The 15,570-nt window shown below is 37.5% G+C and overlaps 1 protein-coding gene across 1 annotated transcript; it reads right to left on the minus strand.

Annotated features, from left to right (window-relative positions):
- Window positions 1-8,704: 8,704 nt before the first annotated feature.
- Window positions 8,705-10,537, minus strand: LOC126416131 (death-associated protein 1). Its single transcript, XM_050083669.1, has 3 exons — window positions 10,370-10,537; window positions 10,144-10,267; window positions 8,705-9,532 (listed from the first exon to the last, which is right to left on the minus strand). The coding sequence occupies exons 1-3, from the start codon at window positions 10,416-10,418 to the stop codon at window positions 9,373-9,375; spliced, it is 333 nt and encodes a 110-aa protein (XP_049939626.1). The 5' UTR covers window positions 10,419-10,537; the 3' UTR covers window positions 8,705-9,372.
- Between the last annotated feature and the right edge of the window lie 5,033 nt (window positions 10,538-15,570).

Consider the following 15,570-nt stretch of genomic DNA (forward strand, 5'->3'; position numbering starts at 1 on the left):
GAATTCATTTACTAAGAAAAATTGTAAACCCTTTGGAATATTGTTATTTCCACAGAGTGTGAGAGTCATAAGCTTGCCTCTGATGTGATTGGAGATATTTTTGTATAATAGGTGCGAACAATGTAATTTCGGCTTTCTTAATGTATGATATACTAAAATGTGAGAAAATCTGTGGAAAATATATTTACGTACAAAATTCTGCAGCAACAATCTTCCAATTTATTCAGTTCAAATCATACGTGAGGACCTGATGTTAGATTTTCAGCTTCAAGAATCAGACCCCTAGACAAAAAGAACTGGAGTCATCTGGACATGATAAGCTAAGTAAACTTGAAAGTTTATTGTAATCTTCGCTCCTCTCAAACCTTCATAAAAGACTTTGCTTATTGATTACTTAGACTGGGCATTGTTTAATGTGTAAGAAGGAAGGAGAGGGGAGATTACATGAGGAAAGAATTCAGATCGCACATTTGATGAAACAGACACCAAGGTCACGACTGTCATGTTGTATGCATGCTCTGCAGCAGGATATTGTGTTTTGCCAGTATGCTCCCTCTGTTATGCCTATTCATCCTTACTGATAACTTGGTGGTAGTCATGCCAATGTAAAAGGCAAACAGTGTTTACACAACAGCTCGTATATGACGTGTTGTTTCACAGGTGGCTCTCCGTTTGTTAGTATGTGTTTTGCCAGTTATAGGTCTAATATAGGTGGTAGGAGAGTGCATAGCGCAAGTCTTGAGGTGGAGATGGCCACAGGGATAGGAGCCATTGGGTAGTGAGGTGTAAGCAGAAGGAACACAGGGTTTGAAAAGGATACTGCGGAGATTGGAAGGGTGATGAAAAACTATTCTTGGTGTGGTGGGCAAATTTTCAGAAAAAACAGACATCATTTCAGGGCATGACTTTAGGAAGTTGTGGCCTTGTCAAAGTAGCTGATCAATACATTCAAGAATTAAACAACCCATATACCCATCATGTCCGTAAAAAAAATTTAATACTGATGTAGTAGTGGTAAGTGTGTTGTTGTTGTTGTTGCAGACAGTGATTTGGTAGGCTGTAGTGATTCAGTAGGTCCTGCTGATAATGATATTGGTGGTAGCGGTATGACACCAATGATGAAGACAGTATCAATCATTGAAGCAATGGATTTGGAAAGAAAAAATAATAAGCGAAAAATCTGGAGTATACGCTGACTCCTTGCATTAAGAGCACCAACTTTAGAGTTGTTAGGTGGAACTACAAGAGAGTCAGACTTTTTATACAATGTTGGACAATGTATTTAGTGATAATAATATCACCGGAACAAATTGGTATGTAGAACAAGTAATTATCAATGAAAATACACAAAAGAAAATTGATGAGACATAGATCCCTATCACTCACAATAAAATTAAAATGTACTTTGCATTATGCATTGTGACTCACTAAAAACAAGTACTGGTCTAAAACAGCCATCACAGAAACACCAAAGTTCAGAGAAAGTATGCCACTGAAAAGATTTTTGCAAATCATTATGTTTTTACATTTTGCAAATAGCAAGACGGTTGTCAAGATGAATATATTACATAAGTAACACCTGTGAAAAACTGTTGTAATAAAAAATTCAGGGAAGCATGCGGAATGTTCAGAGATGCCCATTACAGACTTCTAGATGTGTAGAGAGGAGTGAGTACATAATATTTTGAATAGAAACCTGCATCCGAAAACATGTTGGTTAACACGACCACTTTTACAATTAATTTGTTAGGTGTGACCCAGTACAGCATTTGTTTTACAGTTCCACTCATTAATAACCAAAGAAAGTGCTTGTGTACTCATTGACATGTTATCTTCAACACAGTGCAGTAAGGCCTCTTCCGCTTTGGGTGTTTGGCGTCTCCTCGGAGCACCTGTCACACCTGCTGACAGTGAAGGCACCCTTTCTCGAAGCTGCTGCATAATTGTGGCAAAAAGGGTATGCGATGGAGTCATATGTTGTGGATAATGATACTGATAAAGGTGATGAATAGCTCTTCCACTACCCTGAGCTTGCCAGACAGAAGGCCCATGTGTATTCTACAAATGTGTACTCAACCATGCTGCTCTAATACTCACAGGCACATGAATGAAGCTAAAACCCAGTCAGAGAGCTAGGATAGAAGTAAAATACCGAGCGAGGTGGCGCAGTGGTTAGCACACTGGACTCGCATTTGGGAGGATGACGGTTCAATCCCGTCTCCAGCCATCCTGATTTAGGTTTTCCGTGATTTCCCTAAATCGTTTCAGGCAAATGTCGGGATGGTTCCTTTGAAAGGGCACGGCCGATTTCCTTCCCCATCCTTCCCTAACCCGAGCTTGCGCTCCGTCTCTAATGACCTCGTTGTCGACGGGACGTTAAAACAACACTAACCTAACGTAGAAGTCAAATGACATCTGTCAATCCAATGTAAACACCCCCACAATAACTTCCCTGTTGCACAACTACCTACCAACCATGTTTTTGAAGTGGCTGTAGCGCAGAAACAGTATGATCCCAGACATGGGTTCAAATTCAATATATTGTATACTGAGTCCCTTCCCAAGTCGTAGCAGTTGATAATTGCAATTTCTAAACATCCTGTATGTAATGGAAGAGAGCATCATGATTGACGAACCATAAATGAAATTTAAGGGGTGCGTGTCTTATAAACAATTTAATCCCTCGAAGGGTGAGACTTGGGATAAATTTTTTTAAACTGTTCAAGTCAGCATTTGGCAATTGCTATAATTTTAAAATATATTTAGGAAACAATAAAACTGATATTGGTTACAATGCATGTGAACTGTTGTAGTGCAGCTGTCAAAGTCAGTACTTAATAGAGGACACGGTTTCTGTATGGATAACTGGTATTCTTTACCGGAACTGTAACTTTAATTCAAAATTGGACAAACTTTATTTGGACAGTACATTTTAAAACAAAAAATATGCCTGTAGATTTTGTTAAACCAAAATTAAAAAAGGAAGCCTGCATAATGACAACCTGCATCAACATATTAGCACTGAAGCAGAAGCATAAAAGGAGCATCCATATTATCTCTACAAAGCAAGAAATTGTAGAAATGACTAAACACAATGGTAGCCAACAAAACCCCACTTTCAAACCAAAATGTATTAGAACAGGTAAACGATTGGTATTGACTTCCAAGATCAGACATTAACAGGTTTCGCTGTTATAAGAAAATACTTGAGAGGGTACTGGATTTTTTTTTCTTTTCTTTTTAACATGTTTGATATGGCACTTTATTATAATCATGTAGTCACTACAACAAAAACAATGAGAAAAAGAATCAGAACTACACCAAGTAGAGACTTCAAATAGAGGTATTATTGCAAAAGGTGCCATCACAAGTTTATAGAAGAAAAGACCATTACCGATCAGATATACCGCGTGATCAAAAAGTCGGTATAAATTTGAAAACTGAATAAATCACGGAATAATGTAGATAGAGAGGTACAAATTGACACACATGCTTGGAATCACATGGGGTTTTATTAGAACCAAAAAAATACAAACATTCAAAAAATGTCCGACAGATGGGGCTTCATCTGATCAGAATAGCAATAATTAGCATAACAAAGTAAGACAAAGCAAAGATGATGATGTTTACAGAAAATGCTCAATATGTTCATCATTCCTCAACAATAGCTGTAGTCGAGGAATAATGTTGTGAACAGAACAGCACTGTAAAGCATGTCTGGAGTTATGGCGAGGCGTTGGCGTCGGATGTTGTCTTTCAGCATCCCTAGATGTCGGTCGATCACGATACACTTGCGACTTCTGGTAACCCCAAAGTCAATAATCGCACGGACTGAGGTCTGGGGATCTGGGAGGCCAAGCATGACGAAAGTGGCGGCTGAGCAAACAATCATCACCAAACGACGCGCAAGAGATCTTTCACGCGTCCAGCAATACTTTGTTTCTTATTTTGGTTGTAATAAAACCCCATGTCATTCCAAGCATGTGTGTCAATTTTTACCTCTCTATCTACATTATTCCGTGGTTTACTAAGTTTTTAAATTTATTCTGACTTTTTGATCACCCGGTATATATACCGATGAGACTACACATGCAACATTGGGGTCACATTCTGAAATATATAGATCAAAAACTATCCACCATGGGGTTTCAAAATGGAGTGAAACAATGAGGGAATGCGGAAACTGTTGAGTCATGTTACGTATACCTCACAGTTTGAAACAATTGCTCACAGATGAAGATTACAAATTCTCTATGAGTGTTCTCAAAACATAATTAATTTAAACCAAGTATTAATTCACAAATTGTTACTGATAAATTATCTACTTGCAAATAACAAATCATTTTTGCTCACTGATGATTCCATCATATTTACTTCCCAGATGTCTTAAAACTACTGGTTGTGGCTGAATGATGTTTGTTATTTCACAAATTCTTATGTTGCATATACATGCCACACGATACATACGTTTTGTGCAGGTTCAACTGCCTGGCTAAACAGCACATTGGTTCAACATGTGACTGACATTCTTGCTTAGTATGGCCTAAGAAATCAGACGATAGCAGGCAGGCTAAGGGTTTAATTATGTAACTCAATCTGTGTGTAACTTTTGTAACCTGGTCTTGTGGGTCTGACTTTAAGAGAGAGTTTTAGCTATTCCTAATATAACGTGACAGATCTATGAACAAGCATGCCCCATTTTCTTACACATTTAACTTCACTAATATTGTGTGCACAAGAAAGCATATGGCAGATGTCATATGATGTCTTTCTTAAAACCCTGTAGGGTTTCTCGTAACACTTCCTTTTTGACAAGAAAGTTTTCTAATCTAAGTATAATAATTTTCTGTAATACTTTACTTAAAATCATGATTAAACTGATTGGTTGGTGGTTTGACTTATAAATTTTAATTTAGATGGAAACTAACTTTTTAAGTTTTCAGTGAACAGCTGGACTTGAGCAGTTATGAGAGTATTTGCATATTTTTAAGATAATGGAGGAATCATCATCCCATCCAGTAGGATCTTTGTATTTTACTTTGAATTGTATCAGTTTAATAAATGTATACTGATTTTTATACCAATAAGGAGTTCTATAATCATCAGAACCAAAGTTCTTACTATTGTGTCTTAATTCATAAAATGGTTATTGAAATTGTTACTGGCCATAGAAAGGTCTAAAACATTCATGTTATCATTACTCAGTTGGATATTGCTTACGCTAGGCTTTGGTTTTCTTTCCGGTCTCTTATTTACACAGTTTCATACTGATTTACTGTCCAAAGGTGAGTTGTGCTGAGAGCTCCAAGCATATCAGAGAAGAATCATCTAGACGCCAAAATAAACAATCTAATCTATGTATTCACACATGCAAGTCAGCTGTCTCCAGATAATGCACTTTCTAGTATAATCAAGCAACACACGAAGAACGGCATGTGACTTACTTTCCATTCTGTGAAGCAGCTTTCGTAAAATCAGATAATCTTAGAAAATCAGAGAGATGATGCACCCTGTAAAGCGTAGTTGTGACCTTTTAGTCCAAAGTGTTTCCAGTATGTCACGTATACATGTGGCAGTAGTTACATGGGAAACAAACAACACAGGAGATTGCTGAAAGCTTGGATTTACATAGAGGATTAACACAAAGTGCACCCATAACATTTCATACATTCTTTAGTTTGTGATACTTTTACATTAAAATTGATTGTCATCTTGTAGTGAGATTTAGTGTTTATAATTTTATTTAACTCTTTGCAGTGGTCTTACACTGCATCAAAATATGAGCGTTGGTGCGTAATGTTGGATCTGAAATAAAGTACCAATTAAGACAGCAGGGTCCTCAATAAAAATTAATGCTTCATACTGAAGACATGATAACTGAGCACACAGTAAAGTTAACATAGAATTGAACACTGTGCCTCAGCAGAATATGCTCCTACTCATACACACACTGAAAATATATAGTACAACTATACCACACCAAGCTATACACAGATGGAGACAATATATGTGACATATTTTCATCAAAAATTTAAGGTTTCTCCCTATCATATTCCTTCAATATTAATAGCAGTACTTTAATATCTCAATTTTAATTCTATTTGGCCTTTTTCCATCACACTTCTTATAACCTTACTACTTCGCATTTGGCATTATTTAATTCATGTCCTATCTCTATTTATGTCTGTACAGATGTAGTTCTGTAATTCATTGCCCATTCACGAGAAAGAGTTACAAGCAATTGTGCTCCTGTGACCTGTGTTAATGTCTATTTAGCTAAATTCTGCGCATCAATATATGGATGCAGAATCTTGGCATACTCGCATGGTCTGAAATCACTGCACAATATCCTGTCTTACAATCTCAACACTGTTACATCAGTTTCAAATGCTGACTTCCAATGAATATTGTGCCAACAACTCCAGCCACGGTACAACAACCTGCTACGGTCAGGGGAGGGGGGAGCTCTTAAGACACGTGAACCTTTGCAGATCTATGTTCCAGGAGTCTCAAGCCTGTACGAAGTGATCTTAACAGTTGTGATCTGGGATTAATGTGACCAGTTACTATACTGAGAACACCAATTTAATCAGTTAGCAGTTATTCAGCCTTATGCAATACATTCCGCATCTTATCCAGTGAATAACGGACAAAGTTTTATCTTACAGACAGAACTTTAAAAGAGAAATACTGGGAGGCAAGGAAACATTGGCTACAACTTCCTCTGTGACCATAATAAGCACGGAGCCTATTCCTGCAAAGAAGGAGCAGGTGCATATAATGACTTCTTTATACTGGGTGTGTAGTTTTACAAAATGTCCATTGTTGCAGTACTCCTGCAGCTGTCACTGTATCACCCACACACAAAACGTATTTACAGGGTCAATAAAATGGAAACTGATTTTAAACACTTGCTGATACGGAATTCATCAGAAACTGAGCTTAAACTCACTAGAGGCAGGGATGACAAAAAAAAAAAAAAAAAAAAAAAAAAAAAAAAAAAAAAAAAAAAAAATCAGCCACAGAAGTCACTAAGCTATTAACCAGAGGAGACCTAGAAGTTAGACAGCTTGTAAGCCAACCACTCAGCCTATTCACTTTCCATTCACAAAAAAGATACACAAGACTATATTCATGGCAGAATCTAGCGTATCGTACATCACGTTTGGTTACATAGCAACAACAGTTCTCATCATTACTTGATAAATTTTCTAAAATGAAGATAAGTTTTTACAAATACTACAAGCATTGCATTTGAATTTCAAATCTCCTGGTACCAACAACTATTTTCTGTAAGCAGCACTGCACACATTCAATGTATGTGAACAGCATCACAGAAATTGCCAAAAGCCACGATAATGTATGTTTATTCACAATAAACAACCAGTATTGATTATGCGATAATTTTCCAAGTCGCAGATCAATGTTACTGTCGACAGTTGGAGTAACAAATCGACAGGTCATTGCAGTAGTAGTAGTACTAGTAGCAGTAGTAGAGGGGTTTTTTGGGCGCACGACAGCAAGGTCTTCAGCGCCCATTCAGTAACATAGTGAGACGGGCGTCAAGAAAAATTCCAGAACAGGAATATAAAACAGAACACAAAACACGGGTAACAATTATTGAAAAATATGTGCTCACCCACACCGAAGCGTGGGATGAAGCAGGGTGTCAGCAGTAAAACATGGACAACACAGGAAGAAAATAATATAGGGACCTAAAACAATGTAGCAGATGGAAGTGGCTTGCTGACCGCAAGGAAAAAAGGGGAGGAGTCAGCCACTCTGCAATACACTAAAACCTCCAGCCTAAAAGTTTAGGCCAGAGTCCAGACACATCACAAAACTTAAAAACCCTAGACACACATGTCTCACCATTAGCTAAAACAGAAGGCAGATCCCCATCAACTTGTGCTTCTGCCCTTGCATCACGGTATAAAACGCAGTCTGTTAAAATGTGCCGGACAGAGATGTGCGCACCACAAGCATCACAAAACGGAGGATCCTCCCGCCATAATAAAAAGCTGTGTGAGAGGACAGTGCCCGATCTGAAGACGTGTGAGGGCCACCTCTTCCCGCCTGAGCAACCGGCAGGAGGAACGCCACAGCCGATTGGTTGACTTTACCAACCGCAGCTTATTGGCCGCAGTGTTCAAACTGTGAGCAGTCTTGTCTGCCTGCCCTTTGTCAGGGACATACAGCCCTTTTACACACACACACACACACACACACACACACACACACACACACACACACAGGGGTATATTACTGAGTGCTGTACTAAATGTACACTGGGACATTAATATTGTCAGCTGAATATTTGCTTTACTATAGCTCCTAAAACAGTAAAGCACTTTGCAAAAAGTGTACTTATAATTAGATGTCTCCATGAACTTTCTGTTTGTGGTTTCTTCTGACATCTTAGCATTAGAAAGAAATCGAATAAGTTTTCTGTTTATCCACACCAAACACATGCCACAGAACACTTCTTTGATTACGGAGCATAGTACACAAATTATCTTAGTGTCTCAAGACACTTTTATTCAAATGTACAGACAAGCCAAAATATCAAATTCTTAAACGTTTTACCATGTGTGCATAAAGCAATCATCACATGGTGATGATTTTCAGTTTGACAAGCTGTTAAATGTATTGTGTTCAAAAATTTTCATCCATATAACAAACAATTACAAAATCTTAACAAAAATATTGTTAACATATTTATTCCAACAGTATTAATACCCAATCACCTTGCTATTTAAGCGCATAATACCTGCGTACAATAGTAAAAATCACTGTCTCAAAATGTGAATTACTTCAACAACAACAGGAATTAAATTGCTGAACATCATCTGTTTCTCATAAGTGGATACATTTTCTTGATATATGCTACCATTATCATTTAATATTATAAAGACCAAAAATTATTTTCTATTATTACAAAAAACAATCATTCTTGTTATTCCTTAGTTAACACTGAAAACCTCACTCAGAAATATGAATTAAATGCTACTGCAAATAATTTACTCTCACTACATCAAAAATAACTGAAACAGAGGTGATACTTCAAAAGAATAGATCTTGCCTTAATATGTGTAAAATGCATACAATTATGGTCCCACAGATCCACAGCTGACACATAAATGCATCTGTACCTATTCTTTCAGGCACTTATCAGTCTTTCAGAGTAACAGAAGATTTGCAAGACACTGGCATGGAAAAAATTAGTGTCTTCAGGAAAAGGAATGCCCAAAACCTCAATGTGACAAAATATGAGAAAAAAATGCTTTAAAGAATGTTCCAAAGTAGTCAACACACCATGGAGAATTATTGACTTTAGTAAAAACAGTAGTTAACCCGTATGTCCTGAGCAGCCTACTTGCGAGGCTGATGTATTATGTTTGGCTTATTGGATGGAGTATGGCGTGAATCATGTGTTGGCACTGGTTTCTCATGAAAACTCTGCACTGCCTCGGTGGGAAAATCAGCATGGCCTCTCACTGGTGCTCCTGATATTGTCAAAGATTTTGGAGGACTGAAACAAGAGATACATCATCTGCACAGATTTTTAACAACACTGGTATTCCACAAGCTGACTACTAGCCTACTTAAGAGGATACTAATGCACACGCAACTTTCTCTTTTATCAACATTATCAAGGGGCAGTATCTTTCAATAACTGTGATTCAATTTTAATGATAACCTAATTACTATCACACAGACCACTGTAACTAAGTTCTCCAAATATACTTTTCTAAGAAATCATATCCCTAAGCAATCTTGCTCGTTGTGTAAATGCATCTGGTAAGACAACCACGACTTTCGCACTTCCTGATATTTAATTTAATTAATCTTTTACAGTATACTATTTCTTCTTAAAAACTCACTATAATCTCCTGCTTTTCGCCCGATGTTGTTCCTCTGACAATTTGCTTACACTAACCCCAATACAATACTTTATTTCTTTCATTTCATGCATTTTTTGCGTTGTGGCAGTGATATGCTACAATCTATAGCAAATATAATAAACGACTTTGAAATCAACAGTTCAAAAGTTTTCACGTGATTAACATCGCCAAACCCCCGCATACAAACACAGCATTGTAGGCCACCTTTATACTGCGCAACAAACTTCCTTCAACGTACCTTGTAGAAACTTTCAAAGCCGAATTCCCTTCGGATTCTGAAAAATCTTTGTCTTTCGTGGACTTGGTTTCCTTTTCTTCCTTTGGAGACTTGTGCTGCGTAATTCGCATCCCTCCAGCTTTCACTGAAAGAATGGAAACATACGTTCGAGTCCATAGTAAAGTAAACAATCAATCAATCAACAAAAACAACAGTCAACAAAAACAAACAATTGCTTTAAACTCACCAGCCGGAGGATGACCTGCTTTCAATTCAGATTCTTCCGATGAAGACATTCTTTATTTAACTGCGTATCAAATGCGCACTGTTTCCTCCACACTCCCAAACAGCGTCACAGAGTCACAGACACTCGCCTGATGCGATATTTCTGTTGACGTGGTTCTCTGCGCCTCCTGGAGCGTTCAAGGACATTAATGTTTTGTACGCAGTGAATATCGGTGACTTTATGCTGATGACGAAGATGACGAAGGAGAACTTAATGGACACCAATAACAATAGAACTAAAGAATGTGTAAACAAAACAAAATAAATAATTAAATATTAATGCTCTGCGATCACGACCATTTTTTCTATGATTCAGAAATACATAATCAGTAATTTCGGTGTACGCTTTTCTTTAAAATTGGTTGTTTATTCACTTATTTCACAGCGTATGTATCGGACACATGTTGCTATTAAAGGCCGATTCACATGCACAGATCTGCCTGCCCAGAAGCTTGCGTAAGCAATACAAAGCGGGAAAGTTCGTGCGTTCATACGACGCTGTTCAGCTCAGAATACTAACTGACGATGTAGGAAATTTTGCTGCGATCTTCGTTTTCAACTAGCCTTAAAAATGTTTATGAAGCAAAAGAGGAAAAATATAAAAAGGCCTAGACAAAGAGACGGTAATTCTCACATATTAATTTGAATAGAAATCAATCTTAATCGCAAGACTGATTATTGTTTCTAATCATCTTATCATATCGATGATTTTTCCAGTAATGTTTCCAAAAAATATTAACGTAGTAATTTATTTTGCGAATTACACTGCAAGACGAACTACTGACAAAATTATTTGCGAATGGACCTGAGGAGATATAAATATCCATTGACGTTCATAACTCCTCATGTAATAGGACAGACTACTTGTATGATGAGAATAATTTTGAGATATGAATACTGATGTCAAAATTGCGATTCCTTGCAAACCAGCTTTGAGTGAAACACTACCGGACACATGAGAAGCTATATAACAGCTCTGAAAAAGCGTATCGCAAAGTATCACAATTATGCAATATATCTACATCTACATCATACTCCGCAAGCCACCTAATGGTGCATGGTGGATTGACACAAGTTACAGGCACCATTTTTATATTTTTAGGCGTACTTTGAACTCCGTATATTCTTTACTTTGTTTCTGAAAATATGGAAATCGTGTGTAGCTAGGTGTTAATCTATGAAGGAAATGATTTAAAACCTGAATTACAGGAGTTTTTAAGAGGATCAGACGTAGAACTGTTTTATGGTTGCTTACAAGTCGCCATTCGTCATACATCAGATCTACCCCCTGCCCCCTGCAAATTCTCGTAAGGGCGCCCTTGAAGTAACTTGTTATAAACTTTTAAGGTCTTATGGGACCAAACTGCTGAGGTTATCGGTCCCTAAGCTTATACACTACTTAATCTAACTTACGCTAAGGGCAACACACACACCCATGCCCGAGAGAGGACTCGTACCTCTGATGGGGGGAGCCATGCAGACCGTGACAAGGTGCCCCTGACCGCTCGGCTACCCAGAACAGCTCTAGACATTAATTCATAGTCTAAATGAAAAGTTTTACTTTTAATAGTGTGATAGTGAATTGTACAGTTTACCTGTAATTCACTCTTTTTGCGAAGCACATATTCCATTAGAGAGACAATTTATTGACACACAACTGTAAGAATGCCTGTGTCCCTGAGGACACATCTGCCAGGATACAAACTGACATAGTACACTCTGAACTGTATGCAGCAGCAGTTAGCAATAACGCACACACCAGTAAATTATAGGAAGTAAATTTGCACCAAGCTCATACTAATGACAGCTACTCTCAAGAGTATTACTTAATCAAATACTGAATTGTAACTGCAAGAAGTGCAGAACTAAATTTGGACAGGAGGGGCTTTTATCTTAACTGATACGAAGAAAAAACAAATATAGATGAATAATATCGTAAATACACCGTTTAAGCTCCTCTACACATATCAGTTTTCCTTAGCAACAGTAATAGTTCAGTTTCTTTCTAATAGGTGGAGAATATAATGGGGACCCATAAACTAGTATAGTTTCACTAGTCAATGCTCTTTGATTATTACAGTAGAAAAGACTAATTCAGAAAGCTTATCATTCACTTCACTTGGAGATGTTCATAATTTATTTTACAAGACAGTAAAATACAACACTGGGCTTAATTAACTTCAAAAAAGGAACCATTCATGATAGGAATTAAAACCACAATAATTTTGAAAATGAGTTTATTTTCCCTTTTATCACCTGTGAAGCAGGTATTTTAGATGATAATATTTACACAATCTTGCACTGTAATCCTCCAAAACTATATTTTGAAATAGACTAAAGATACTTTAGCAAAAGCCTATCCAACTACACTTTTGTGGTTTCAACTTTTACTTTTACTAGGTACTCCTTTTACATTAGACAAAAATTCACTTTTAAACACTTGAATGCAAGAATTGTTCATTTAAAACGGGATACTCGGTTTTAGTAGCACTTAGGTTAGGATCATGCATAGGTTTGTGATCAGGATAGAAAATATAGTTCGGTACACGAATTTATGTTTTTGTGTGCATTATTGAAACATCACTGAAATAAATTGGTTCATGCCCATATACATTACTAAATGTTTGAAGTTTGTGAGGCAATGGCAAAGATTGGTGGCAAGCGACATGGCAGCTAACTCCACTCATAGCTCTTGATGTTCGAATACTCTATAAAATCTCTTCTTGGCGTCGGATTTTCAACGTACTAGTGCTATTCCTTTATGCCGAGAATTCCAAATAATAGCCAAATCCACATCCAAGGCAAATCTTTCATAAAGCTGCTTCCAATTGCCTCTCTTAGCACTGTCAAAGTGTACCATGGTATGGCTAGCCAGTTACTGCATGTCGTTCACACAAAGGGGCCGCTCAGTTTGACCGCTAAAACCACCTTTTACATCGCGCCATTCCAATTCTGTTGCGGTGGGACTTCCCTACAGATTTTACATGTTACAGATACAAGTGCCCTAAGCATGAACCAGCTATCACTAAACATTTTCTTTTTATGAACATGCACATATTATAATAATTTATCATTTTAACATATCCTTTGGCTTTTTTCATATATACATTCCAAAAATCTAATTTTCTTGCCACAGAACAAGGAGTTTAAATAACACAGAATACCCATTCCGTAATTGCAGATACACAGTTACATAATATACACCTACTTCTAATCGATATAAGTGTTACACTACCAAAGTCATGCAATATTCTCACTGTACTTTCTGTAGAGTAAATACCTGACATGTCCGGAAACTAAATGCCATTTCGGACAAAACGCAAAAAAAGATTTTTTCAGACAAAAATTTACTTTTACAAGAAAGAGCATTTCATAAATTACTTTTTTACATAGTTTCAGCCATTGTTTAGACTTTTCTTTGCGGGAAACCACCTTTTCTATGCTCTCTTCATAGAAACATGATGCCATCAGAAGAGACAGACATGGCTGAACACCGGTTTTTGCTTCGTCATCGCTGTCAAAGTGCTTTCCCCCAACAACACACTGCAAGTTCAAGAAGAGCTGGTAGTCAGAAGGGGCTGTATGGCAGGTGATCGAATGATCGAAATACTTTCAACTGAATTGTTGAATAAAGCCGGGTTCACACAGACATCTAATGTGGTGCTATAGCTTATGGCTTGTTGTAGTAGCATCGTGATCCACTGTTCATACAGGATGCCACAAATTCAGCTTTCAATATGGCTTCAATTGAAATCATATGGGTGGGTATGAATGTTATAGTCCAGGTTATGGCCTTAGAGCTGTGACAACAGTTAAATACAAGGAAGATGAAACCCAAATGTTAGATCCGAAGACAGATTCCGCACAGGGATAAATCAGGGGAAACAAACACATTTATAAAAGAAATGACGGAGACGAAAATGCAGTCTGCATTGGCAAACTAGCCAACAGCTGGCATGGAAATATCGTTGGCAGACATGCCATTCTTCCTAGGTTTTAGAATCTTGTTATATTCATTGATCAGGCATTTCGAATAACTAATTTTTATTTTGACAGCTGCCACATCACACTATGGAACTAATTCCTGTGTATAATCCACAATTTATACAATTACAAAGTTTATATGACTCATCATTGGTTTGCACACACACACACATTCAAACACAAATACACCCTGCAGCAGAAAACCTTACACCTCGATAACTGCAACAGAATTCTCGCATTTCGAAATACTGCCATCAGGGAGCAGTGGTGATAGGAAAGTGGCACCTCAAAGTACAACCAAGCTCAACTTTTTGTGGTGTGAGATACGCTGCGTCTCTTAAGTTGTGCCACTAAAAACTAGGAGTTCACACATACAACTGCAGTATGTCACTAGCAGTGGCGACACTTCTGTTGCCTGTGTCACCCTAGCTTGAAGCCTTAATTCACACCAGCAGAAGGAGGATGTATATTATCACAATGCAACATAGTGCATAGACTGAGCATTACACACCTGTTGCATGCTGAAGCTATCTCAATGTTTCACAGCACTGTACTGCATTAATGGTTCCACGTCTGGTAAGGAACTCAACAAGCAGAATGCACTGTCTGTTCCAGAACATGATGTGCATGATTTTTTTGTGCTAACAATGTTTTCAGTATTTGTTTTTTGGGTGATCGTGAGTATCTCCACACAGTCCACTGTTTTGTTTCTGGAATGACATGACAAGCCTAAGTTTCATCACCGCTCTCAAGTCTGTTTAAGAACTGATCTCATTCATCATTCTGTTGGGTAAGAAATGCCAAAAAACTGCCAAGTCACTTCATTTTCTGTACAACCATAAGTATTTTTGGAACAAAATTTATGAAAATTTAGGAGTATTGTGACTATTTCATGCAAAACAGTTTTTAAATCTGAGAAAACTCATCACAAAAAGTTCTTATTATGAACTGTGTGTTTTCACGAATTTTCTCATTGACTTTCTTAACTAAATCATCATTGACATCAGAAGGCCACGCACTCTGTGCTCCCTCATGAGCACTGGTTCATCCATCATTGAATTGCCTTATCCACTCTCTCACCAGTCCATCAGTCATTACATTTCCACCATAAATCCCTACAAGTTCACAACGAATTTCAGTTGGCTTAACATTCTTTGCGTTCAAAAACTGTATTGCAGA

This window comes from Schistocerca serialis, chromosome 8 (genome assembly GCF_023864345.2).
Source record: "Schistocerca serialis cubense isolate TAMUIC-IGC-003099 chromosome 8, iqSchSeri2.2, whole genome shotgun sequence".
In the NCBI taxonomy this organism is placed as follows: Eukaryota; Metazoa; Arthropoda; class Insecta; order Orthoptera; family Acrididae; genus Schistocerca; species Schistocerca serialis.